The sequence below is a fragment of the Astyanax mexicanus genome, chromosome 12 (assembly GCF_023375975.1).
Source record: "Astyanax mexicanus isolate ESR-SI-001 chromosome 12, AstMex3_surface, whole genome shotgun sequence".
Lineage (NCBI taxonomy): Eukaryota > Metazoa > Chordata > Actinopteri > Characiformes > Acestrorhamphidae > Astyanax > Astyanax mexicanus.
The window spans coordinates 1,071,642-1,096,727 of NC_064419.1; the positions used below are offsets into that span (position 1 = coordinate 1,071,642).

General features: G+C 40.7%; 1 protein-coding gene across 3 annotated transcripts in view; it reads left to right on the plus strand.

Annotated features, from left to right (window-relative positions):
• Window positions 1–25,086, plus strand: part of LOC103035951 (tight junction protein ZO-2) — a 117,848-nt gene that overhangs the window by 13,471 nt on the left and 79,291 nt on the right. The window contains exon 2 of one of the 3 annotated variants that reach the window (XM_049485821.1): window positions 18,576–18,708. The exons of 1 other annotated variant lie outside the window; for it this stretch is intronic. Coding sequence is in view for 1 of the 2 variants with exons in the window: in XM_022670579.2 (XP_022526300.2) it covers window positions 3,177–3,257 (81 nt within the window). In the remaining variant the exon portion in view is untranslated. Of the gene's footprint in view, window positions 1–3,052; window positions 3,258–18,575; window positions 18,709–25,086 lie in introns of those variants that run through there. One more of the 3 variants, XM_022670579.2, reaches the window with a different exon arrangement.

The window sequence follows — 25,086 nt, forward strand, 5'->3', positions numbered from 1 at the left end:
TATTATACGTGCTATGGGTTTGTGCACTGCTGTGTGTTCATGTGTGCGTAACAAGCAGGGGTGTATGCAGGCTGGAGATACGCCTATTGACAATTCACTGCCAAGATAGCGAAGAACTTCTGACTGTTGACGTCTGTCTAGGTTGTATTCAGTCAGTGGAGCACCTGTGTTTTTTGTTACCGAGATATAATACTCCAAAAACATCCCGTCAGCATAGATAAATTCATAAGTACTGCTGCTATTTAAACAACGAATGTGGAAGGTGTGAAAACTGTGAAGACTGTTGGCAGAGTGTAAGATAGCAATGAGCATCATGGCTCGTCTTGCACAGGGTGTAAGAAAGGGCCGAAAGTCTGGTTTGGGTTTATGTCTTAAAATATACTAATAAACAGATCCTGATATGTATATATATATATTTATGCAATGTGTGTGTGTACATGTGTGTTGCTCAAGGGTGAGATCTGAGTCAGCATGGGCTGTGAAAAGGTCCTCATAGGTTCTTCGCTTAGTAACACACCACACACACACACACACACACACACACACACACACACACACAGTCACATGAATCCATCTACAAGAAGACTAACACTGTGCACAAATACAATAAAATATTCAGAGTAATCACTGAATAATAAATTGTGAAATGACAAGGGATCACAGCTAAACGTGTGAGAGTGAGGCGTGTGTGTGTGTGTGTGTGTGTGTGTGTTTGACAGAGAGAGAGAGAGAGAAAGAGAGAGAGAGAGGATGATGGTGTGAATGTGTCTTATGTCCAGGGTTTGTCCTCGTTGTCTCCTCCACATGCTGACAGAGACAGAGGGAGACGCCCTGCTGGGAGGACTTTTCTGTGTGTGTGTGTGTGTGTGTGAGTGTGTGTGTGTGTGTGTGTGTGTGTAAAGGGTAAAGTGTATGCATGCACTCATTAGTGTATTTATATACATGGTTTTATTTGTAGCAGTGTGTGTGTGTGTGTGTGTGTGTGTGTGTGAAAGTGTGTGTGCTGTAGAGTGTTTGCCAGCTTACAATGTTTGGTTAGTATAACGTTCTCTGAATGTTACATTTAACATTCTTAGTTTGTTCAATCTGTCACAAAATCTAAATGTTCTTAAAACGTTTTTATTTTACATTTTTAAATAATCTGGTAACAACATTCTAATAACGTTGTCATGCAAGTCATTAATATGTTGAATGTTTTCAGAACGTTTTTGAAAAATGATTTTTCTAATGTTACAGCCTAAACATTCAATCTGTCACAGTTTCTGGATGTTTTAAAAAACTCTTTTATTTAACGTTTTTAAACGTTCACGTAACGTTGCTGTAACATCATGTGTCTAAGTGTTTAAATGTTTGGTTTTGGGAATGTTACTTTTAACATTTCCATTATGTTTGCGTTCATCTAGCTGGAAACTTTATGTGAGAAAGGTTCTAATAATGTTGTCATGAAAAACATTATTATGTCACACGTTTTCAAAACGTTCCTGGAAAATGTTGTTTGTAATGTTACAGGTTACCTGTACCTACCTGGATCTTAACACTTAACGTTCTGAAAACATTCAATACTGTCACGTTTTCAGGATGTTTTAAAAAACTCTTTTATTAAACGTTTTTAAACGTTCTGGTGACGTTGCTGTAACATCATGTGTCTAAGTGTTTAAATGTTTAGTTTTGGGAAATCTTCTAAAACGTTCTAATAACATTGTGTTGCAAACCATTATTAATATGTTACACATTTTTGTGTGTGTGTGTGTGTGAGAGTGTGAGTGTGTGTGTGTGTGTGTGAGAGTGTGAGTGTGTGTGTGTGTGTGTGAGAGTGTGAGTGTGTGTGTGTGTGTGTGTGAGAGTGTGTGTGTGTGCGACACACACAACAGGTGTAGTCTGACTTCCAGCTAACCAACCAGTAGACACTGTAACCCACACACACACACACACACACACACACACCGTATTCTTTTTCTTTCTCTCTTTCTCGCTCTGTCTTCATCCCTCTCTATCATTCTTTTTCTCACCCTTCTCTCTCTCTCGCACTCCCTTTTTCTCTCTCACCTCTCTCACACACACACTGTTTCTCTCTCCCATCCCCCTTTCTTTTTCACTATTTTTCTTCTCTCTCTCTCAATTTCTCTCTCTTTTGTTCTCTCTCGTTTACACTTTTTCTTTTTTCTCACTCTGACAATGTTTTTCTCTCATTCTCTTTCTTTTTCATTCTCTACTCTCTTTCTCCCTCTCACTATATTTTTATCTCCCCAATTCCTCTTAATATTTCTGTCTTAACATCCTCTCTTTTTCTCTCTTTCCTCTCTCTCTCGCTCTGTTTATCTCTCTCTTATCTTCCTCTCTCTGTACTATCCCTCAATCACCCTTTCTGTGTTCTCCCTTGTTTATCTATCATTCTCATCTCTTTTCCATCTTTACTCTCAATCTATTCACATTGTCTTCTCCCTTTCTTTCCCTTTTTCTCCTCTCCTCCATCACTCTCTTCTCCTTCTCCTTCTTTATTCCACCCTCTATATCTCTCTGTGTCTATCTCTCTTACTATTTATATATACTGCCTTTCTCTCCCCTCCCCCTCTCTTTCTTTCTCTCTCTCTCTCTCTCTCTCTCTTTCTTTCTCTCTCTCTCTCTCTCTCTCTCTCTCTTTCTTTCTCTTTTTCCTTCTCACATACACACAGTATCTTTCTTTTTCTCTATTTTATCTCCTTGTCTCTTCTTTCTTACATGTTCTTCTCTCTTTCCCCCTCTTTTTCACTCTTGCTCCTCTTATTTACACACTCATTCTTTCTTCCCTCATGTCCTTCCTCACTCTCTCTTCTAACTTTCTTTCTTTCTTTCTTTCTTTCTTTCCTCTTCCTCCTCTCGCCTTCCTCTCTTTCTCTTCCCCCTCTCTCTGCTCTCCTTCTGTTCCTCAGATTTTTCCAACCAATCTTTCCTTCATCACTCTCTTCTCCTTCACTCCACCCTCTTTCTCTCCCCCCCTCTCTCTCTCTCTCCCCCACTCTCCTCCCTCTTTCACTCCTTTCTCATCACTGCTTCACACTCCACTCTGACAACATCAGGGGACCTGGACCTCTCCCTCATCTCTTTCTCTCTCTCTCTCTTTCTCTCTCCTTTCACCACTCCTCCTCTTCTTTCTCTTCTCTCTTTTCTTTCTCTCTTTTCTCTCGGAGCGCTTCACCATGCGGTTGGGAATTTCAGGCTTCATCACGGACATCCTCAGCACCTCCAGCAACATCTGCTTCTGCTGGGCCGATGGAAAGGTAGAGGCAGGCTGAGAAGAGCAACACCTTCATCCCTCTCTCTCTCTCTTTCTCTCTCTCTCTCTCTCTCTCTCTCTCTGGCTGGAGTTCTGTTCTGCTGCTGGTGGTTTGCTGAACTTCTGGTCTGAGCAGATTTCTGTGTGATATGCTGTTTTGTATTGTCTGTGAAGGAGATGACAAGATAGAGCTGACACTACCTTGTCTGTGAGTGTGTGAGTGAGTGTGTGTGAGTGTGTGTAAGTGTGTGTAAGTGTGTGAGTGCGTGAGAGTGTGTGAGTGTGTGTAAGTGTGTGAGAGTGTGTGAGAGTGTGTATAAGTGTGTGTGTGTTGAGTGGGAGCCAGGCTTGGCAGGCGTGGGTGACTTGGTGTTGATGTGAAAGCGGCAGTAGCTTTATGTCACAGCGTGTTTTCAGGGTGAGAAAGAGACAGAAGAAGAGAAAGAGAGAGAGAGAGAAAGAAAGAGAGAGAGAGCGAGGGAGGGAGTGTGTAAAGGAATGACACATAACTCTCCAGGCTCGTTTTCCTCCGTACCTCACAGTCCGGATAGTGACAGGTTGCTCTCCGGCTCCAGACTCACTTTATTCACTTGGCAGCTCACTCACACTCACACTGACTCTACAGGACTTTTATTCTGTAAAATTATAGTAAAGCTGCTACAGAAGATGCTCTATAAGTGATACCATAGGAGAACAGTAATGGAGCGGTAATGTTTGTTTTAGAGAGTAGAGAGGGTAAAGAATAAGGGTGGGCGATATGGTCCTACAATATTATCATGATATATTCTTGGCGATATTCAGATATTCAAAAAAACAAAGCATAGAAAAATAATTGTAGTTTATTAATTTCAAGAACATACAACTGCAGCTGTGTCAAAAGTTTATTTTCATGCAAATACAGCTTTGGAACAAATGAAAGAGCTCTTCAGTTTCTGAATCACTTTCTCTGATTTTGCTATTTATAGGTTTATGTTTGACTAAAATTAACATTGATGTTTTATTCCATAAACTACAGACAACATTTCTCCCAAATTCCAAATAAAAATATTCTCATTTAGAGCATTTATTTGTAAAATGAGAAATGGTTGAAATAACAAAAAAGATGCAGAGCTTTCAGACCTCAAATAATATAAGAAAAAATGGGGGCAATGCCAATTCGGAGACTAAAACTCACCCTGATTACATAACATACTGCACAGTTCTAATAAGAAAATACTGGCTCAAGCTCTACTTTCTTAAACTCTACATGTTTTTTTAATATATGTTCCTTTTTGTTTTAAATGATTAATTTTAAAGGCTCACCTGGTTGTCTGGGCAGGTTTTCTAGAGCTCTCTACTGTTATTATCTACCAGTATCTATGCTAAGTGCTTCTGTGCTTCTGATCTGCTGTATAATTGTCAGATATTTGCTGGGATTTGGAGGAAGAGTATCATGGTATCCAGTGTGTTCTGGAAGCTGCCAGTGAGTTTGCGAATGATTTGTTTGTGAAGTATCGCAGATACTCATTGCCCTGATAGCCCAGAAGTACAAGGACCCTGTTTGCGAGTTGTTGTGTTCTATACCTGGCAACCCCGGGTGTGGAAATGGGACTTGGGGAATGCTGATTCAGAGGCAGATTTGGAGGCTAAAACTCACGCAGATTACATAACATACTGCACAGTTCTAATAAGAAAATACTGGCCCAAGCTCTACTTTCTCCAGCTGCCAGTGCTTAAACTCAACATGTTTCCTTAATATCTTCCAAATGATTAATTTTAAATGGTCACCTGGTTGTCTGGGCAGGTTCTCTGAAGCTCTCTACTGTTATTATCTACCAGTATCTACGCTAAGTGCTTCTGTGCTTCTGATCTGGTGTATAATTGTCAGATGTTTGCTGGGATTTGGAGGATGGGTATCATGGTATCCAGTGTTTGCTGGAAGCTGCCAGCGAGTTTGGGAGTGATTTGTCTGCTGCCGCCGCTGAGCCTCACCATGACCTTACTGGAGAACACGGCAAGCGCTGACAAGCACTACATCAGCGGTGGGCTCGCGGCTATAAACAGGCTTTATTTGCTTTGGGGTCCGGCGTGGAGAAGCTGAGCCACACAAGAACTGTCATTAAAATAAAAACACACAGTTAAATTAATGCTTTCAGACCCTGCCATTAATCCCGGTTCCCACACACTGAGAGGCGTTCCGCTCCCGGTTTGGAGAGGCTGAGGATCACAGTGTTTGTTCTGTAAAAGATTTGTGTTAATGTTATTTTTGCTTATGGTTTATAGTGCTGATAATCACCGGGATAATACTGACTGCCACCTAAGTGCCAGGATATACACAGTACAGCTCAAAAGTTCAGGATCGATTGGTGTATTAATAGTAGATTATTTTATATCTAATAATTAAGTGGTGTCAGTTGATTAAAACATGTATTAAACTAATCGCTCCATAAAGAGACCACTTCAGTTTCTGAATCAGTTTCTCTGATTTTGTTATTTATAGGTTTATGCTTGAGTAAAACGAACATTGTTCACATTGAACATTGTTTTATTCTATAAACTACAGACAACATTTCTCCCAAATTCCACATAAAAATATTCTCATTTAGAGCATTTATTTACAGAAAATGAGAAATGACTGAAATAACAAAAAAGATGCAGAGCTTTCAGATCTCAAATAATGCAAAGAAAACAAGTTCATATTCATAAAGTTTTAAGAGTTCAGAAATAATCAATATTTGGTGGAATAATCCTGGTTGGTTTTTAATCACAGTTTTTTTCATGCATCTTGGCATCATGTTCTCCTCCACCAGTCTTACACACTGCTTTTGGATAACTTTATGCTGCTTTACTCCTGGTGCAAAAATTCAAGCAGTTCAGTTTGGTGGTTTGATGGTTTGTGATCATCCATCTTCCTCTTGATTATATTCCAGAGGTTTTTAATTTGGTAAAATCAAAGAAATTCATCATTTTAAGTGAAATCTTATTATTTTTCAAAGCTGTATTATTGTATTGTGAAACGTCCTGTGATTCCCTGGTTTATAATGAATAGTTTGAAGGTCTGAAGCAGGGCTGTATATCTTCTGTTAATCAGCCTGGGTGGCCTGAGCATCTCGTCACTTCCTCAGATGGATGCTCCGGTATTGATCGGCTGATTGGACGAGCAGATCTATGGCTCAGCTGAAGGCTGCTGTTTGATTGGTCGGTGTAGAGGGTGGATTTGGCTGCCGCAGGAGAGCTGTCCGGCCGCTGTGCCGGGTCCTGCCTCTGTCTCTGAGTGCCACTCGGCCCGTCACATCCAGCTCTCTGCCAATCACCGACAGGCTTTTTACAACTTTCCAATGTCCTTCTGATTGAACCGGGCTGTTGGGTTGGGTAGCAACAGCATCGCTAATTTAGGACCTATGGTTGGAATCTGCAAAACTTTTGACCTTTTTTGACACCCTCCGCTCACCATGTCGACGTATCTGTGACATTTTTTATTTAAATGAAGCAACAAAACATTCTTGATTTATTTTATTTTTCTGTTTTATAATTAATATCCCATTTTCTCCCCAGTTTACAAGACCAATAACTACCCAACCCACTCATTAGGACTCCTCCCCCTATCACTAGTGATGCCTCAACACCAGGAGGGTTCCTTTCGAACTGCCGAGTAACATCACAGCGCTAATGCTCGGAGGAAAGCGCAGCGACTCTGGTGGTTCTCATACACCAGCTCACAGATGCAGCCTTGTGCTGATCCACATAACCCTAGGAGTGATGAGGGGAAAGAGAGTGCACCATCTACTGTACTGTACCCACCCAGAGAGAGCGAGGCCAATTGTGCTGTCTCGGGGCTCCGGCAGCTGATAACAAGCTGCATGACTGGGATTCAAACCAGCAATCTCCTGATCATAGAGAAGCCCCCACAAAACAGTTTAGATGTAGTCATAATTTTTAAATTTTTCTTTTTTAATCCACATCATTTTGATAGAAGCTTTATATTAGCTTTAAATTACTTGTTAGCTTGTTACCATTGTAGTTTCCATTTAAAACCCAACCAAAGTGTACACACTAAACATGCTTCGGCTGATTGATTAACTGTGATTAGGACAAGAATTGATTTTTTTTTTATTAGATTTTGTCTCCAGGCGATTCCTCCAGGTGCTGTTAATGATTAATGAAGTCCAGCTCTTGCTATTTTGCAAATTGACAGCCAGGCTAAATCTGTGTTCAGAATCAGATCATATAGACCCAAACTCATGCTCATGTTTGAGGTAAACTGCTGTTCAGGTGCAGTTTAACCTGATGTATTACAAAGATAATTACTACATTATTAACTAATCTAATTTCTGCTGCTGCTCCACGCTAAGCAGTTTTTTACTCTAAAGGCTGTATGTGCAGCGCTTGATGCTCACGTCTGTGCAACCGTGCAAAGGCACGACTGCATGGACATCCACGTTGTACATCCCATCGCGATGTGGACATACAGTATCTGTAACATTTTTTACTTACTACCTTGGCAGTCATAATTTTAAGATTTTTCATTATTTACCTTTTTTAATCCATGTCATTTTTATTTAAAGAGCCCTATCTGTGTCGCGATACTCATTGCTATCTTACACCTCACCAACAGTCTTTTTAAATAGATAAAAATATATCTACATTGATGGGCATGGTGGTCTGGATTTGAGGTGTGTTCATGTATATTTCTGGTGTATTGCTATCTTGGCAATAACTAAATATCAATACACTTCAACAATACCTGTTAAATTACCTTTTTTTGTGGCTTTTCCCGCCACCTAACCCACGCTGTTATTTAAAGTGATGTCTGTCGTTACGTTGTGGTGCTTAACCACAGTGTGTGGTTATTTTTAGGCATGTTATAAACACTGCAACTCCAGCAAAATGCAAATGACCCTGCCATCGATAGGTCCAGCATTGATTAGTGTCAGGGATGACCCAGCGGAATGGATCACGGCATCGCGGCATCGCGGAGGACTTTTACGGCTCGTTTTAAAGCCCTGAAAACTGATCGAATGGTGCCGTTTTAACATGCTTAGAGGTGGCGGTGGTGGTGATGGACCGGCTCAGCGTCTCTCGTTTCCCCCAATCCGTCAGCTTCCTGTCAGCTGCAGACGAGCCCGACTCCCCACGGCGGCTCCAGACTGACAGCGCTCTCGGGCCTCTGGCCGGCCTCTGAATCCTGAGGGGGGGTTTTGGGACGAGGCCCGGCCCGCAGGCGTGGATGTATGTCAGTCAGCGTGAGAGCGGGAATAACCCGGATTCAAACTACTGCCTGACATCCAAACGCTAACCTATAACATCTTTTTTCCTCCCTGAAAATTTGATGAGCGTTTAAATAATTAACAACCCCAAACCAGAACGACTGTGACGAGGTTTCGCTTATCGAGTTTTAAGGGGGTTTATCTGGTTTATCACTGGAGAGATCCAAAACAGAGGTTAGAATTGGTCCAGCGGTCTAAAGCGCTGCCACTATGGTTATGTGAATTCCTGGTCCGAATCCCAGTTATGCAGCTTGCTATCAGCGGCCAGAGCCCTGAGAGAGCACAGTTGGCTTTGCTCTCTCTGGGTGGGTACAGTACAGTAGATGGCGCTCTCTCTTTCCCCTCATCACTCCTAGGGTGATGTGGATCAGTACAAGGCTGCATCTGTGAGCTGATGTATCAGAACCGAGACACTGGTTTGAATCCCTGTCATGCAGCTTGCCATCAGCTGACGGAGCCCTGAGAGAGCACAATTGACATTGCTTTTTTTGTGATGATTCTATGTTCTGTTTAGGATCCAACAAACATCTGATGCAAGCATGGAAGCCTTATATTGAGCTCTTAAATCCTGCTTTAAACCGTTGAGCAACACACGACCCGACTGCTGGTATGATGATCTGGGGAGCATCACGTACATCAGTCAATCACTTCTAGTAGTGATATGAGGGGCAATAACAGCTTACCAATATATATTAAATATAAGTTTGCCCTTAATAAACAGTGCATGTGTGGACGTGAGGGACTGAGCTGAGAAATCCCTCAGTAAAGGAATCGGGTGGGGTCGGTGTGGGTGGTTTATATGGTGCTCCACAGCTCTGACCTGATGAACCCCTCAGAGATTCAGCCTGTGATTCCTGTAATTATCTCTGAGAAAACTTGTGCTCTGTTTCTAAACTCCACCCACTGAGAGGCGGCTGTGAAGGTGAATAAAAGAGGAGAAGTCATCCTTCATTCTCTCTCTCTCTCTCTCTCTCTCTTTTCAATGACTTTGAAGCTCTTTCTTTCTTTCCCTCTCTCTCTCTCTTTAATGTCTTTAGAGCTTTCTCTCTCTCCCTTCTATGTGTCTTTCTCCCTCTCCTCTATGTATTTGAATCTCTCTCTCTCTCTCTCTCTCTCTCTCTCTCTCTCAATTCTAGCTGTCTTTCTCTCTTATCTGTCTTTGGAGCTCTCTCTCTCTCTCTTTCTCTCTTTCTTTTTCTTTCTCTGGATCTCTCTTTCACTTCTAAGTGTCTTCCTCTCTCTCTTTTATATGACTTTGGATCTCTCTTTCTCTTATAGGTGTCTCTCTCTCTTCTATGTCTTTTGAGCTCTCTCTCTCTCCTCTGTGTATCTTTCTCTCGCCCTTCTATGGCTTTGGATCTCTCTCATTCTCTCTGTCTGTATCTGTCTATCTGTCTCAGCCTCTTCCTCTGTTTCTCTCTTTCTCTTATCTGTTTTGAGGACTCTCTCTTCTTTTCTTCTCGTCTTTTGAGTGCTTTTTCTTCTGTGTGCCTTTCTCTCTCTCTTCTATGTCTTTGAAGACATTCTCTGTCACTCTTTTTCTCCTTCTTTCTCTCTTTACTATGTATTTGTAGTTCTTTTTTCTCTTCTGACTTTCTTTCTATTTTTATCTTCTGTGACTTTGTAGCTCTTTCTCTCTTCTAGGTGTCTTCATCTCTCTCTCTCCCTCTTTTTCTCCCACTCCCTCCTCCTCTTGAGTTCTCCCTCACGCTCTGTCCTCTAATCCTCCCTGATGCTCGTCTCTCGTCCCCCCGTCCTCTTGCCCTGCGTGTCTCCGTCTCCCGGAGTTCTGCAGCTCCCTGTGGAGTTTAAACTGTAATGCAGTGTGATGTAATTGTGCTGTTCTGTACTGTAGGTAAAGCAGGAGGAGCGCTCCGCTGTGTTTTAACTGAATCTCTGAGTCTGTGGGGAGCGCTGGGTATACATGATTACTGCAGACAGCAGATCTGACGTGTTATTCTGGATTTAAAGTAAAGAAAGAACTGGAAACTTGTTGAATTTGCCATTTTCCATAAATACAGCAACTAAAATTTTAGTTTCAGATTTGCCCAGACATAGTGCAAAGTACAGCTGCTCAGCTGCATATATTTAAACTGTGTACAGAACATGGGTCTATTGTAATTGATTATATGTTATGACCAAAATCCTCAATCCTATTTATTTTATTAATAAAAGTTACACTGATTAATTACGCTGGTTATTCTTGTGCCTATCTGTCTGTTCAAATATCTCTTTTAGTCTCTTTCATTGTATTTTAGTCTCTTGTTCTTGAGAGTTTGTGAACCATTTAGAATTTAATAAATAAGATCTATTTTGGTCTCATCTGTCAAAAAAAACATTGTTGAAATAACCTTCTGGCCATTGGAAAGACCTTTAGTTGTTCAGAAGCTCCCTTGGGTTTTTTTGTGTCCTTGAAGACTGTTACACAGCTTTATTTCGGAGTGATCTTTGATCTACTACTCCTGGGAAGGGTAATAATCATTATTTATACTACACTTCCATATGCTACAATTTATGCTAAACAGCCCACCTGTGAAACATGGGGGTGGTAGAGGCTTGCTGGCAGTGATGAAAAATGAATGAATTCTGAATTATACCAGAATTAAACCAGCACATTCTGAAGGAAATTGTCAGGACATCTGTATATGGGCTGAACCTCAAAAACATGGGTCATGCAACAAGACAATGACCCTAAGCACACAGTTAGTTCTACAAAGAGTGGTTAAAGAAGAATTAAGTTAATGTTTGTACGGGGAAAAGGCTTTCATTTCCTTCAAGCTGATGTTCAGGCATAAGCAGCACTTCCAAATTAAACTTATTTCTTATCTTTTTTAATCCGAGTCTTTATTTTAAGTGTCGAAATGGTCGACTGCATGTTCAAATAATTGATATTTATGACATAAAAAAATCACTCCTGTTACTGAAACTCACTCCTGTTACTGAAACTCGCTCCTGTAATTGAAACTCACTCCTGTTACTTTTTTATGCTTTGAGTAACAGGAATTAAAGTATCAGGAATTAATGAAAACTAGCTAAATAGCAGACTTATTATAGATTTATTATTAAAAAATATATTTTTAAAGCATAGATGGGCTTTGGAGTCATGGCCCAAACAGACAGACAGACAGATAGCCTTTCTTTGCAATTTACCTGCATCTCACTCTTATCTTTTACTTTTATCTCTTCCCTTTTTAAGTCTCTCTCTCTCTTTTTCTCTCTTTCTTTCTCTCTTTCTTTCTCTCTCTCTCTCTCTCTGGAGAGTAAAGGTAATTAGCAGTAGACAGATGGACGGGGGCAGGAAGTGCAGCGACAAAACCCCATAATTACACTCCTCTAAACCGCTGCAGTGAGAGAACCGCTGGCGTTTATTACATAACAAACCACAACATACTCACAAATTACCTTCATAGCTCACGTTACTGTAATCAGCTACGACCCCCATCACCACACACTCCTCACACTCCTCGCACTCCACACAGTGAAGGTGAACTCACCACTGATTTCAAGGACAGAGCGGTTTTATCTGTGTCTGATCATCAGTGTTCATCTCTTCAGATAGATTACCACACCACTCAGATTCAGAGAACATAATTAGCAATACTGCACCTCTGTAGACTAAATCTGAGTTTTAGGATTGACATTAAACAAATCTATTGTTTTGTAATCTACATCAAAACCGATCTGATTCATTTCAGAGTAATGTGAACACAAAAGTGAATTATTTTCTAATCAGATTTGCGCCATTTTCATGTGTGATTCTGGACTGAATACATAAAGGACAATCCAATATGAAGACTTAAACGAGAGCGGTCAGATATCGACAGCCCATAATAATGACAAAGCGTGTCCTCTAGGTCACGTCCTCTTAATCTGTTCACACTAATGACAGCTATAGGTCACTTACAAGCATACATGTGAGCCACTATATATATACGACTCACTCAGAAACCTAAGACTCAACTTTCACCAGAGACTCAACTTGACTCACACTCACAACAAAGATGAAAGACTTGGTTTAGACTTGCACCAGACTCAAGATTTGACTCCCAACCAACTTGGACTCACACTGGAGATTCAAGACTCAACTCAGACTCTTGAGACTCAGACTTTGATTTGATCTCACACCAAGATAATCATGACTCAACTGATCCTGAATTCAAGACTCAACTGCAACTCCATTTAGACTTGTACCCAGAACTTTGTATTGGACTCACACTAAAATACCAGAAATTTAAGACTCAATTTGGACTTCCAACAGAGACTCAACTCACCTCATTTCCCACCAAAGATGTGAGACTTGATTTAGACTTGCACCAGATTTAAAATTTGACACAAACTCCAAACCAGAGACTCGATATTTAACTTTGGACTGAAACCAAAGATTCAATTTGACTCAGACTTTCACTAAAGACTCAAGACTTGACTCTCATTCAAGACTCATAACATGCCTTGTGTTTAGAATTCAAGATTCAACTAATACTCACACCAGAGACTCAACTGTACTTGGACTTGGACCAGAACCTCCACTAAGACTTAAACCCAATAGAGTCACTATAATTGTTTTTAATCCTCCATACACGACTTGATTTAAATCTATCATGCAGTGACTTTTGAATATCTCAGTTTTAAGGGTGTTTTTAAATTGATATACCAGGTTTGTTTGAAGATGCCTAGTTCATCTCGTTTTCAGTAAATAGGAAAGTTTGCCTGTTTTTCAGCCTCTGTTTTTCAGTTGTGCAGAAACACAGCTCTTAACAGTAAGTGCCATATTTTGAACACCCGCTGCCCTGGATGGCTTTCTCTGCAGCTCACACCTCATTTAGCTCATGTAGGGTCTGCTAATTACCTGATGAGTTAAATCAGGTGTGTTAGAGGAGAGGAAACACTGACTGGTCCCCAGGACCCAAGCTAAACTGCTGCCGCGATGGATGATGCCGAGTCCGGACGCTGGGGAGAGAGAGCCGGTCTGGAGCCGCCCCTCCATATTCATAGCTCTTCTTTCAGCAGGGGAGGGGAGGCTGCTGAATCACGCCATTCGGCTTTATCAGCAGCTTTCTGTATCTTCTCCTGCATAATCAAGGGCAAATATCTGACCTTTCCTCGCTGTGACAGCGTCCATATTCTGCAGAACGTGAGCCTACACTGGAAACCATTCACACCTCAGCTTTACTGCTCATCATTCCACAGTTTAGTGCATCTTTAATGTCACTGACGCATTAAAGGCTTAATAGGGGCCTGGAGGTGTAATTGGTGTGAAATGCTAATGTACCTGTGTTACTGGATCGCTTTTGGGAATTTAAGGTACAATAAAGAGCATTTTGTAATTATTTGTGGCAAGTCATTAGTGCATAGGTCGCACACATCCCTACATCTGGACTTATCAGTTGAAGGAAGGAAAGTCTCACACTAGAGACTCAAGACTCAAGTCAGACTCACACTAAAGACATAAGATTTAACTCAAACTTACACTAGAGAATCAATACTTCACTTAGGTTTGCACCAAAAACTCAAGACTAGACTCAACCTCACACTAGAGACTCAAGACTCATGCCCAGAGACACAAGACTCAACTCAGACTCAAACTAGAGACTCAAGTCTCAACTCAGACTCATACCAGAGACTCAGGACTCAAATCAGACTCACACTAGAGACTCAAGACTCAACTCAGACCCATATTACAGACTCAAGACTCACTCTAGGGTCTCAAGACCCATCTTAGACTCACATTAGAGACTCAGGACTCAACTCAGACTCACACTAGAGAATCAAGACCCATCTCAGACTCACACTAGAGACTCAAGACTCAACTCACACTAGAGATTTAAGACTCAATCAGACTCACACTAGAGACACAATATTTAACTTAGGCTCACATTAGAGATTTAATACTTCACTTAGGGTTCCACTAAATCTCAAGACTCAACTCAGACTCACACTAGAGACTCAACTCAGAGTCAACTTAGACTTACAAAAAACACTCTGCTTAGTCTCACACTAAATTCAACCTCACACTCGAGACTCAAGACTTAAATCAGACTTACATTAGAGATTTAAGACTCATGCCAAAAGACTCACAACTTAACTCTTGCTCACACTAGAGACACAAGACTCAAAATATGTCCAGTCCATCATTATAACTAAGTTTTGTATGGTGAACTTCTATGAATGGCAGAAATGATTGAGAATGATTTAGTTCATCGTTTTAATCCACTTTGTTTACTGAACTTAATTTATTCCAACTTTAAATGCCTGATTATGAGAGTAACTGCAGGGGAGGACATGTTAACGTCTTCTCACACAATTACAACCCAGTGCTCTGTGAAAGCGAGTGCGGGACTTTTGCATTATGCTGACAGTTGTGACATTTCCCGGTGGTTTGTGGGATTGCTCGTGCATGCAAAGCTATGCTGACATCTGTCTCCACTGGTTCGCTTGGCTTTCTGCCTCCCAAAGCGTCCAATTTAAGTAGAATCTTTCGTTTATGTGGAAAGAGTGGGTGCTTGGTCAGTGCCACAGCATGAAACTGATGGTTTTAACATGAATGCATCCAAACACAATGGACACAAAACCATTAGCCTGTAGTGTTTTACTGATGATCAGTGATGGTTTGGAGAGTCATGTCGGTCATCTGCTGGTGTTGATCCACTGTGTTTTATTATCAAGTCTAAAGTCAGTGCAGTTTTGTTTTCCCACAAAATCTTACAGCACTTCATATCTTACAGCTTCCCTCTGCTGAAAACAACTTTTATGGAGATGAGGATTTCATTTTCCAGCAGGACTTGGCACACTGCCCACACTGCTAAAAGCACGAATTGGTTTTATATTATATTCAAATTTTCTGAGACACTGATTTTTGGGTTGATTCATTGGCTGTACGCTATAATCATCAACAATAAAATAAATAAACGCTAATTTTTGAGATGCACTAGTATGAGTTAGTGTTAGTTAGTAATGTGTAATTAATGTGTGTGTGTGTGTTAGCTCAGTAACAGTCCTTTGTTGGTGTAATGGTGAACAGGGTTCAGTATTGAGCTTCAGCAGGAGTGAATCAGAGCCTGCAAGCTTTTCTGCTTCTCTCTGTCAGTGTGTATCCATCTGCTCCACACACAACTTCAGTCTCACACAATCACCATCAGTGTGTGTGTGTGTGTGTGTGTGTGTGTGTGTGTGTGTGTGTGTGTGTGTTTGCGTGTGAGGGTTTGTTCATATGAAAGTGTGTGTTTGTGGCCCCTATAGAAATATTTGTGTGTATTTTGTGTTCATGTGTTTTTTTGGCTGTTTCACATGTCTGTGTACAGATGCTGTCTCTCCCTGTGTGTGTGTGTGTGTGTGTGTGTGTCCTGCGGCTCAGCTGCAATCAAAAGAGTCACATCAGGCTCACTCTGTGTGTGTCAGCATCCCGTGACAGCTGCCCATGACATTGCCTTCTCAAAATTACACAAACACACACACACACATGCAAATATACATACAGTTACTTATATGTATATATAGTATTTGTAGGGTACTGTAGGGATATGTAATTATTTAATAAGCAAAGAAGTGTTAAACAACTGTTATGATGAAACTGGCTCTCATCAGGACCACCAAAGGAAAGGAAGAACACAGGCCCTATTTAAGTGATCTAAAGGGAAGCCATGAACCACGTACTGTGCAGCTTGATTCAGAGCTTGTCCATGTGCCTTTGCTATCATAACGTCGGGAAAAGTACACCTTTCTCGGCTTGAGTATGCACCACGCCCACCTGAAAGATAGCAATGAGAATCAAATGAGAAAAATTAGATAAGAAGGAGTATTTAAACTTTTGCTTAACTGTGATCTATTGTATGATCTATTATTTGAAAGTATTTACGTCTCCCCTCATCTGCTGGCTTGCTACAGACAGTAGATACAGATCCCTCTGTCAGAAGAAGTCTGCTGGCTGATCCTAATGCTGTGTACTGTAATGAGATTGAGTATCTACAACTGAGCTAGTGGGTGGGGCTCTAGTAAGGGGTGAATTTTATTAATGAGTATTTCATTTTCAGTTCATTTACAATATGGAAATTGTAAATAACAAATAATTTAGCTCCAATCAGGGAGCAGCTGTAACCTGCTGATATTTTTTAGTCATATTTATATTTACACACAATCCAGAGTGAGATGTTAGCACCCCCCCCCCTCCCCCCGCCGTTCCTCCTCCTCCTCCTCCTCCTCTGTTTTTGTTGTTATCAGCCGTGTCTGACCTGTTTTTCACAACCAGTTATCAGAAACAGATCGTGTTACCACAGCTTCTGTCCCGATACCCGCCCCCGCCCCCGAGCCGGTCGAGCCTGTATCCCGCCTCCTGCCTGTCACATCACATTACCACCCTCCCATTTCTCCACGCATCCGCACAGCTTGGGCTAATGGCCGTCTGCGCCTCAGACCTGCCACCGCCGCCTCCAGACCCGGCACTGTCTGCTGAGATTTACAGCCCTGTGGCCTTCTTCTAACCTCTCCCCATCCTCCTCAGCTCCTGGAGAGCCTCGCTGAGCTCCACTCGCTGGGTGGGGGTGGGACTGTGTGGGCTTTGTGGGGACTTCAGCTTGAAGATATGAAAGAAATGATAAAATGATTTTATTTTAATTGTATTTGAATCCCATTTTCTCTCCAATTTACATGGCCGATTACCCAACTCACTCATTAGGACTCCCTCTATCACTAGTGATGCTCCGACACCAGGAGGGTTAAGAAGACCAGCACACGCCTCCTCCGATAATTTTTTTTGAACTGCTGCTGATGCTGTAGCATTGGCGAGTAGCATCACAGTGCTAACGCTTCGGTTCCGATACATCAGCTCACAGCTGTGTATATTAGCTGTATGTTCCCGAGCTCTAACATTGCATGTGTATCTTTGTGTAACTGTGTGTTGCTGTGTAATTGTGTGTAGCTGTGCGTTGCTGTGTGGGTGAGTGGTCAGGGCGGTCCCTGAGGAGAGCTGCTCGTTAGGAGGTAGATTGATGGAGGACTGTGTGGTTTGAGTAAGGAGCCTGTGGAGCTGAGTGACTGTTCCCCCAGCCTCCATTACTCATGTCACCCCCCACCGGTCCTCCACAGACTGGAGATACTGCCATACTGGAACATCTCGCACCGTGTCGGTGCATCCGGGGTGTTGGGATCTACTTAAGGGGTCAACTGGCAAGAAAGCGACAGTATACAGCTATACATTAAATTTTTCTAAAACGCTTGTCTTATTTTAAGTCCGATATAGGCTATATACTTTTGAAGATAGCATGTTTTAAAAAGTCTTCTTTGGGACTCTTTGATCCAGTGCTACAGTTCCCCCTTAAATGTTCTTTCAACTGGCAGGTAACATAGTCCAAAAGAAGAGGTTGGCATTGATCTCCCGCTCCCCCAGTTACTAATGGTTTGCACCTGGTCTGTCTTGTATAGATACCCCTCTGTTTTCTCTGTCCATCGCTGAGTATTGAATCTAGTTTTCTAGCTCTTCTACAACGTGTTTCCTTTGCTTTGTTAATTGTTAATAGGCCTAGTCCTTTTATTAATAAATTCTGTGTTTGATATCCACATGTGTCTGTCGTTTATCTGGCCTGTGTACACAAGTTAGAGATTATATTTATTTATTTAATTGTTAAGTCTTGTTAGAGTTGAAAATGTGAGTTTTTTTGGTTTAATAATAAGTAAGGTGGTGGGAGGCATTGTGTTTGAATGACAGATTGTCCTTTAAATGGTAAAATGACTGTAACACAATTACATTAAAGGATTAAAGATGAAAATGCAGAGAGTTTTATTACACCAGCTGATCTCTGAATGGATGAATGACCAGTAGGCGTGACAATGACAATATGTAAAATACATGTAATATGACCAGGAATTGACTATTGACATTTGAATTTACAGGAATTTTAAATTCCAGTTCTCCTAGTCAAGCGAATCAGTTTTATCTCATTTTATCCATGAAATAAACCAGTATTTCCATGAAGTAGAAGAAAAGCAAATAACTACAGCCCCAGTTCTGACCCTGAACAGGCTGGGGTCACTCAGGTTAATGGGTTGCCAGGTATCCGTGTGCTAATGTGCATGTTTTATTGTAGGGACCAGTACGGCTCGGAGCTCTTCCGTACAGGCTTCTCCAGAGAGAGCAGCTACTGGAGCAGCCGGCCTCACTGCCTCTACCCGCTCGACTTACGCCACGCCCACCTGTACCACGTTACTCCGCCCTGCCAGGTATTTTCCATCTCCTTTTACTTTACTGCTCTCATTCATCTCACGCCTGCGGGGTGTTTTCTTTTCTCCAGTTCCTTCATTCCCTCCATTTCACAATCCCTGAGCGTCTTTAAAGCGTCCCCCTCTCTGATCACTCAAGTCAGGAAGGAGATGTAACAGGTAGAGATTGAATTTAAAGCATGTTAGGCTTCAGGCACGTTGCTTAAACAGGTGAGTCCTCATTTTTTCAATTGTTTTACATGGGCCAAACCAAAAGAGTAGTAAAAACAGCAAAAAGGGCAGAGGCAAAAGAACGGTAAAAACACAAAAAGTAAAGTCAGTAACAAGGAAGAACAATGAAAAGAAACCATTAGTAATAGAGCTAGCAAGCAGGAAACAAAGGAAACAGGGGGGGGGGGGTATATATACAAGGTAGTCCAGGTAGGAGCAATCAGAAGCTCGGCGAGTGTGAACGTCAAAGCATGCAGGGAAATGGACTCTTTGTTGTGAATTTTAGTGTAACTGTGACTTGGAGAAATAAAATTTTGTCCTAAAATGAAAAAAAAAAAAAAAAATAGGATTACAGCCAGTAAGAGCTTACAAAAAAAAGGACATCTTGAAATTTTTTTCAAAAGTTTTTCAAAAAAATTTAATTCATTAAAATCTACATCATAGAGGGCGAGGTATACAAATACTTCTTTACCTTACTTACAATAAATGTTTGATTGACTATACTTTACTGGAGTTTTTATTTTACACATGAATTTTGATTTTCCCAAACATTGTTTAAGAAAGGGTGGAAACTTCTTTATTTTTTTGCATCATCACATTTCATGTTCTCTTTATGAGCATTAATATCTCGCGAGGAGGTTTTAGGGCCGGTTTTAAACAGCCTTTAATTAGTGGCTTAAAGCTTCTTATTCCAGCTTCTGCAGGAAAATCAATAAGATCCAGTGCATAATGACCAGCCCTGCTAATCGTTCTGCACCAATCACTGCCTGTTTTTATCGGCTTAGCTGCTGCTAACCACTTTAGGACGTGTCAGAGTTGATGGAAAATTAGTCTCAGTGTCTGTAAATGACTGGAGCGACTGCTGCCTGTACTTCATTCACACTGTAGAGATTTTGTGCTTTTAACTTAAAGCAGGTTTACTTTCTGGAGCAGGAGAGTGAAGTGCATGGCTCTTCTAGTGATGTGCACTATAGGACTCTGTGGGCGTGGCCTAAGCTTTTGTTCTTAATGGCTTTATTTTTTCTTCTTGCATTACTTTTACTTTTATAACTTAAGTAGTTTTGAAATCAGTACTTTTCAAAACAACACTTTTACTTAAAGAGTAAAATCTTGAGTTGATGCTTCAACTTCTATAGAAGTATTTTATTAAACACTAGTATCTATACTTTTACCTACAGAGTAATAAATAGAGATACATCGGATTATAAGGTGCATTTGAAGTGTCACTAGTAAGGAACAGGGGTGTCGCCATGTTTAGTTCTAATTTAACAGGTCTCACCACTGGGTGGAGAGTCCTATAAAGCTAAGCCAAGCTAAGTAAACAAAACTGTAATTTATATAAAAAAACAAGTCAAACAAGCGCTGGATGTTAATCTACACAGATTTCTCTCCTGAAAACAGTTCATTTCGGGGAGTGAAGCACTTTATCTTATTTACAGTAAGCTTCGATTTCCAGATTAGCATTAGCGGTTCGATTAGCGACTAACCGCTAATGCCTCCTAACTGCCGCCTGACAGCGCTACACTGAGGAACCCTGAGTGTTTCGGTAAGCCAGAGCGATATAAGTTAGCGCCTAGCAGGTAATGCCAATGCTGCTCCAGTCTTAGTGCTGGAGAAACTTCACTGAAACTCCTGTATAACTCTGTACTTCAGTGGAGTGTCTTTACTGCTCCTTAATACCTGACGGGTAGAATTTATACATAAGGAGCAGCAGGTTATAAGGTGCAATGTTGATTTTTGGGAAAAAGGATTGTATTTTAAGTGGACCTTATAGTGCGATAAATAAATAAATACGGTAAATCATTTGAGTTAAAACACCTTATGGATTCACAGTGAACACACTGTATATAGATTTTTATACATTCCTACACACAGTATCTGACCTCTGCATCATTTCTGGACTTCATAACTGTACCTGGTTCAGGTTCTGGCTCGGCTGCTGATTTGGACTTTTTGTTGGGAAGCTGCCGCTGAAAGACTCAGGCGATCCATAGCTCTGATTTATGCGTGAGCCCGAAGGGAGCAGCAGGAGCGCCATCATCAGGGTGACCTTCATCCATCTCCTCTTCCTCCCTGTTTGGACGCAGACGGTGCCTTTGACTCCTGCGCTGTGTTTACAGCTGACTGTTATTACAGTGTGACTCGTTTTTAGTGAAAAACACCTTAAACAAACCCATAAGTGTGTTTATCACAGTGTTCAGAGTTCAGATTTCACAGTCGAGCATCATAACTGATCTGAGAAAAAGGCTCTGAGCTGATCTCTGGGGGGAGATATCAGGCAGAAAGGCTGCGCGTCTGATTCTGTAGGTTAATAACTCCAGTATGTATTCAGAATCTCATAAAAACACACCTGATTCGAAGGTAAATGGCTTAATCCACACATTTGTCAGGCCTAATGTCCCCCCGCCGCGCCCAGACCCCATTAGGACGTGTCAAACAGCAGATGGGGTTCTTTTTCCCCGTGAAAATGGCTGCTAATCACAGTGAGGCATTGAGAACTTTATAATTTACTTGACATGCACGGCCTTACAGGAGCGGGAGAGGTCATCGGGGAGCCAGTATGTATTATTTATATGGAGTATTTACACATAGGTGCTCTGATCAAATGAACTGAGGCAGCCAAAAGTATGAAAACAGACCCTCTAGTGTTCAGAGGCGGCACTGCCCGTGAGAAAAAGCTGAATCAGTTTCTCTGATTTTGCTATTTATAGGTATATGCTTGATATGTTAGATAAAATGAACATTGTTGTTTTATTCTATAAACTACAGACAACATTTCTCCCAAATTACAAATAAAAATATTCTCATTCATATTCATATTCAAGTTTTAAGAGTTCAGAAATCAGTATTTGGTGGAATAACCCTGGTTGGTTTATAATCACAGTTTTTGTTTTTTCATGCATCTTGGCATCATGTTCTCCTCCACCAGTCTTACACACTGCTCACACAAAAATACTTAAAGGGTATTAAAAAAGTGGTAAAAATAGCATACGACTAGTACTCTCAGTATATGATTAGTGCAATATAGTAGTAATATAGTACAAATTAGTGCTTCCAGAATAACGTAACTTAAAGGGAGACCTATTTTAGCATCATTTAGCACAAGTGTGCTTTTTTTTCACCAGTGTGCACACACACACACACACACACACACACACACTGAAGGACAGCTGTCTCAGCTGTCTTAACTTTTAAAGTTTAACTTTTAAAAACGTGCCATTTAAACTCATTTTTAAAAAAGTCTGTAAAAAATAAAAGTACAGCTTGTCTCCTGCAAAACGCTGACGGTCATCAGACATCAAAGTCATGCTGCAGACTGATGTCCCCAGACAAAACAAAAAGGGGACGTGAGCGAACTGTGGACGGACGCAGCTCAAATGGACAGGCCCGGGTTTATTTATTTATTTACTTTTATTTATTTAATTAATTATTTATTCCATTCAGGGTGTTTTTTTATATCTCAGTGAAGCAGATGATTTATTTATTCTTATAGCTTCAGGCTGCAGAACGTGGAGGACACTCCCTCTTCAGCCCGGGCCAATGCATATTTCAGCAGCAATACCACACACACACACACACACACACACACACACACATACACACAGTCAGCTCAGAAGAGCAGGTTATTGGAAAATCTGCCCAGAGTCTGTAATGATGAACGGACACTCTGAGGATCTCTGAGGAGATTTGTTAGTTACTATTTCATCTCCTCCTGATCCTGATTCACTAACAGGTCACCCCTGTTCAGAGCACTGGTCTCAGCCCAGGACCCACATTTTCTCACGGTCATTAAGGCTGCGTTCACACTACAAGCCACATTAATCAAATCTGATTTTTTCACATTCACTGTAAATGTAAGTGACTCCGGTTCTTTCTGAGGTCAGACACAGATGTTGGAAATCTTGTTGAAAAACTTAAAAACGATGAGTTTCTTTGATTTTACCAAATTAAAAACCTCTGGAATATAATTAAGAAGAAGATGGATGATCACAAACCATCAAACAAAACCAGGAGTAAAGCAGCATAAAGTTATCCAAAAGCAGTGTGTAAGACTGGTGGAGGAGAACATGATGCCAAGATGCATGAAAAAAAACTGTGATTAAAAATCAACCAGGGTTATTTCACCAAATATTGATTTCTGAATTCTTAAAACTTTATGAATATGAACTTGTTTTTGTTATTTCAGCCATTTCTCATTTTCTGTAAATAAATGCTCTAAATGAGAATATTTTTATTTGTAATTTGGGAGAAATGTTGTCTGTAGTTTATAGAATAAAACAACAATGTTCATTTTACTCAAACATAAACCTATAAATAGCAAAATCAGAGAAACTGATTCAGAAACTGAAGTGATCTCTTACTTTTTTTGTCTTATGAACCCCTTAACCCCAGACGTCAGCATAATGCTATATGGGATACTGTGTTTTTATGGTGTTATGATGAAGATGGCTCTCGCTGTATATATTTTTGTAGGTGTTAATTGGATCCATATGCTGAATTCTATTTAAAACTCCATTTTTTTCTCACCTCCTCCTGAAGTGTGACTGGAGGCGGAGTTCACATGATGCTATATTTAGTTTCAGCAAAGAGAGGATTAAAAATAGCTGAAACTCAGATAAACAGAGTGAAAGAGGCTTCAGTGAGTGTTTTATAAGGAGGGGGGGTGATTGTGATATTTCTGATTGTGATCAGTACTGTTCTCTCTGTTAGATGTCTGAGCTGTAGCTCTGAGAGTAAGACAGGCGGTAGGCGATGGATTTTAGAGGCCTCTGTTGGCCTGTTAGCGCTGTGAGACAGATACAGCTTGTGAAGCTGATCAGGGCGACGCAGTGAGAAACGGGCTGGTTTGACAGCTTTTAGAGAGGAACAAGGTCAGCCAACAGAAAACATCCTACAACAATAGCACTTCTGTATTCACACACATACACATTCACAAAAATGTATTTTAGGGAGGTACCCCCAGACCTAGATTTGGACACTCCTCAATCTTCTGCCCAAAAAAATATATATATACTACATACAACATACATATATTCTATATATACATATATACAGTCATTTAGTCCCCTGTGCGCAATGCTAAAATCCTATTACAAACTGTACAGCAGGTTTTTTACTTTTACCAGACATGGATATACTTTAAAGTAGTCAGAGGAGAAATTAGTTTTGATGGGAGCCATGATGCTCTTGAACGCAACCCATCCAGGAAAGGGGGGTGGGGGGAAACAGTGCTATACGTCTGCTATAACGTCTGCTATAATATAGTGTATTTTGATTTAAGTGTACTATACTGGAATGCCAAAATACATGGGCCAGAGTAGTCTGCCTGTACACATGGACAGTTCCAGCCAGATGCCGCTGGTCTCGATCATTACCACCAACTGCACTGCTGTCCACTGTGGGTGGTAATATACCATAGCGCTGCCACTATGATGGAGAGATCACTGGTTTGAATCCCCTGCTTTATTCAGGGTTATTTATTCAGGTTTTTTAACACAATTTAACAACCAATACTCTTCACCGCAGGTTTTATTAACCCTATTTATTTGATTAATTATAGCGCCATCACGTAAAGTAATGAAGCAGTAATTTAATCAATAAAATCCCCCTTTGAAGGGAGGGATGTTGGGCAAGTCTTATAGAGTTTAGAATACTAATCTTTGTTTTAGTAAAATATCCATATTTGATGCATCCACTTATTGATGTATGAAATAATGTAATAGGATATACTGCCCCCCCCCCCCCCTAATATGAAGACCTGCTTACAAAGGTGAACATTAATCTAGGCATTTCATTATATTAGAATAATTAATGTACAGGATGTATTTACAGTGGTATCAAAAAAGTTTAGGCGCCTCTAATTATTTTCATGATTTTCCTTTATAAATCAGTGGTTATTGGGATCAGCAATTTCAGTTAAATATATCATATACAGCAGATGAACACAGTGATATTTGAGAAGTGAAATGTAAGAAGTTTATAGGATTTAAAGAAAGTATAATTTAAAAAATAATTATTTCTACAAAATTTAATTGATTTGAACACAAATTGGAACACAAAATTAGTTTGGGAAGCTCATTGACCTTTGACCTACATATCTGTAGGTCTGTGTTCCTCTGCTATATGATATATTTAGGTGAAATTGATAATCTGACCTTGCAATCATTT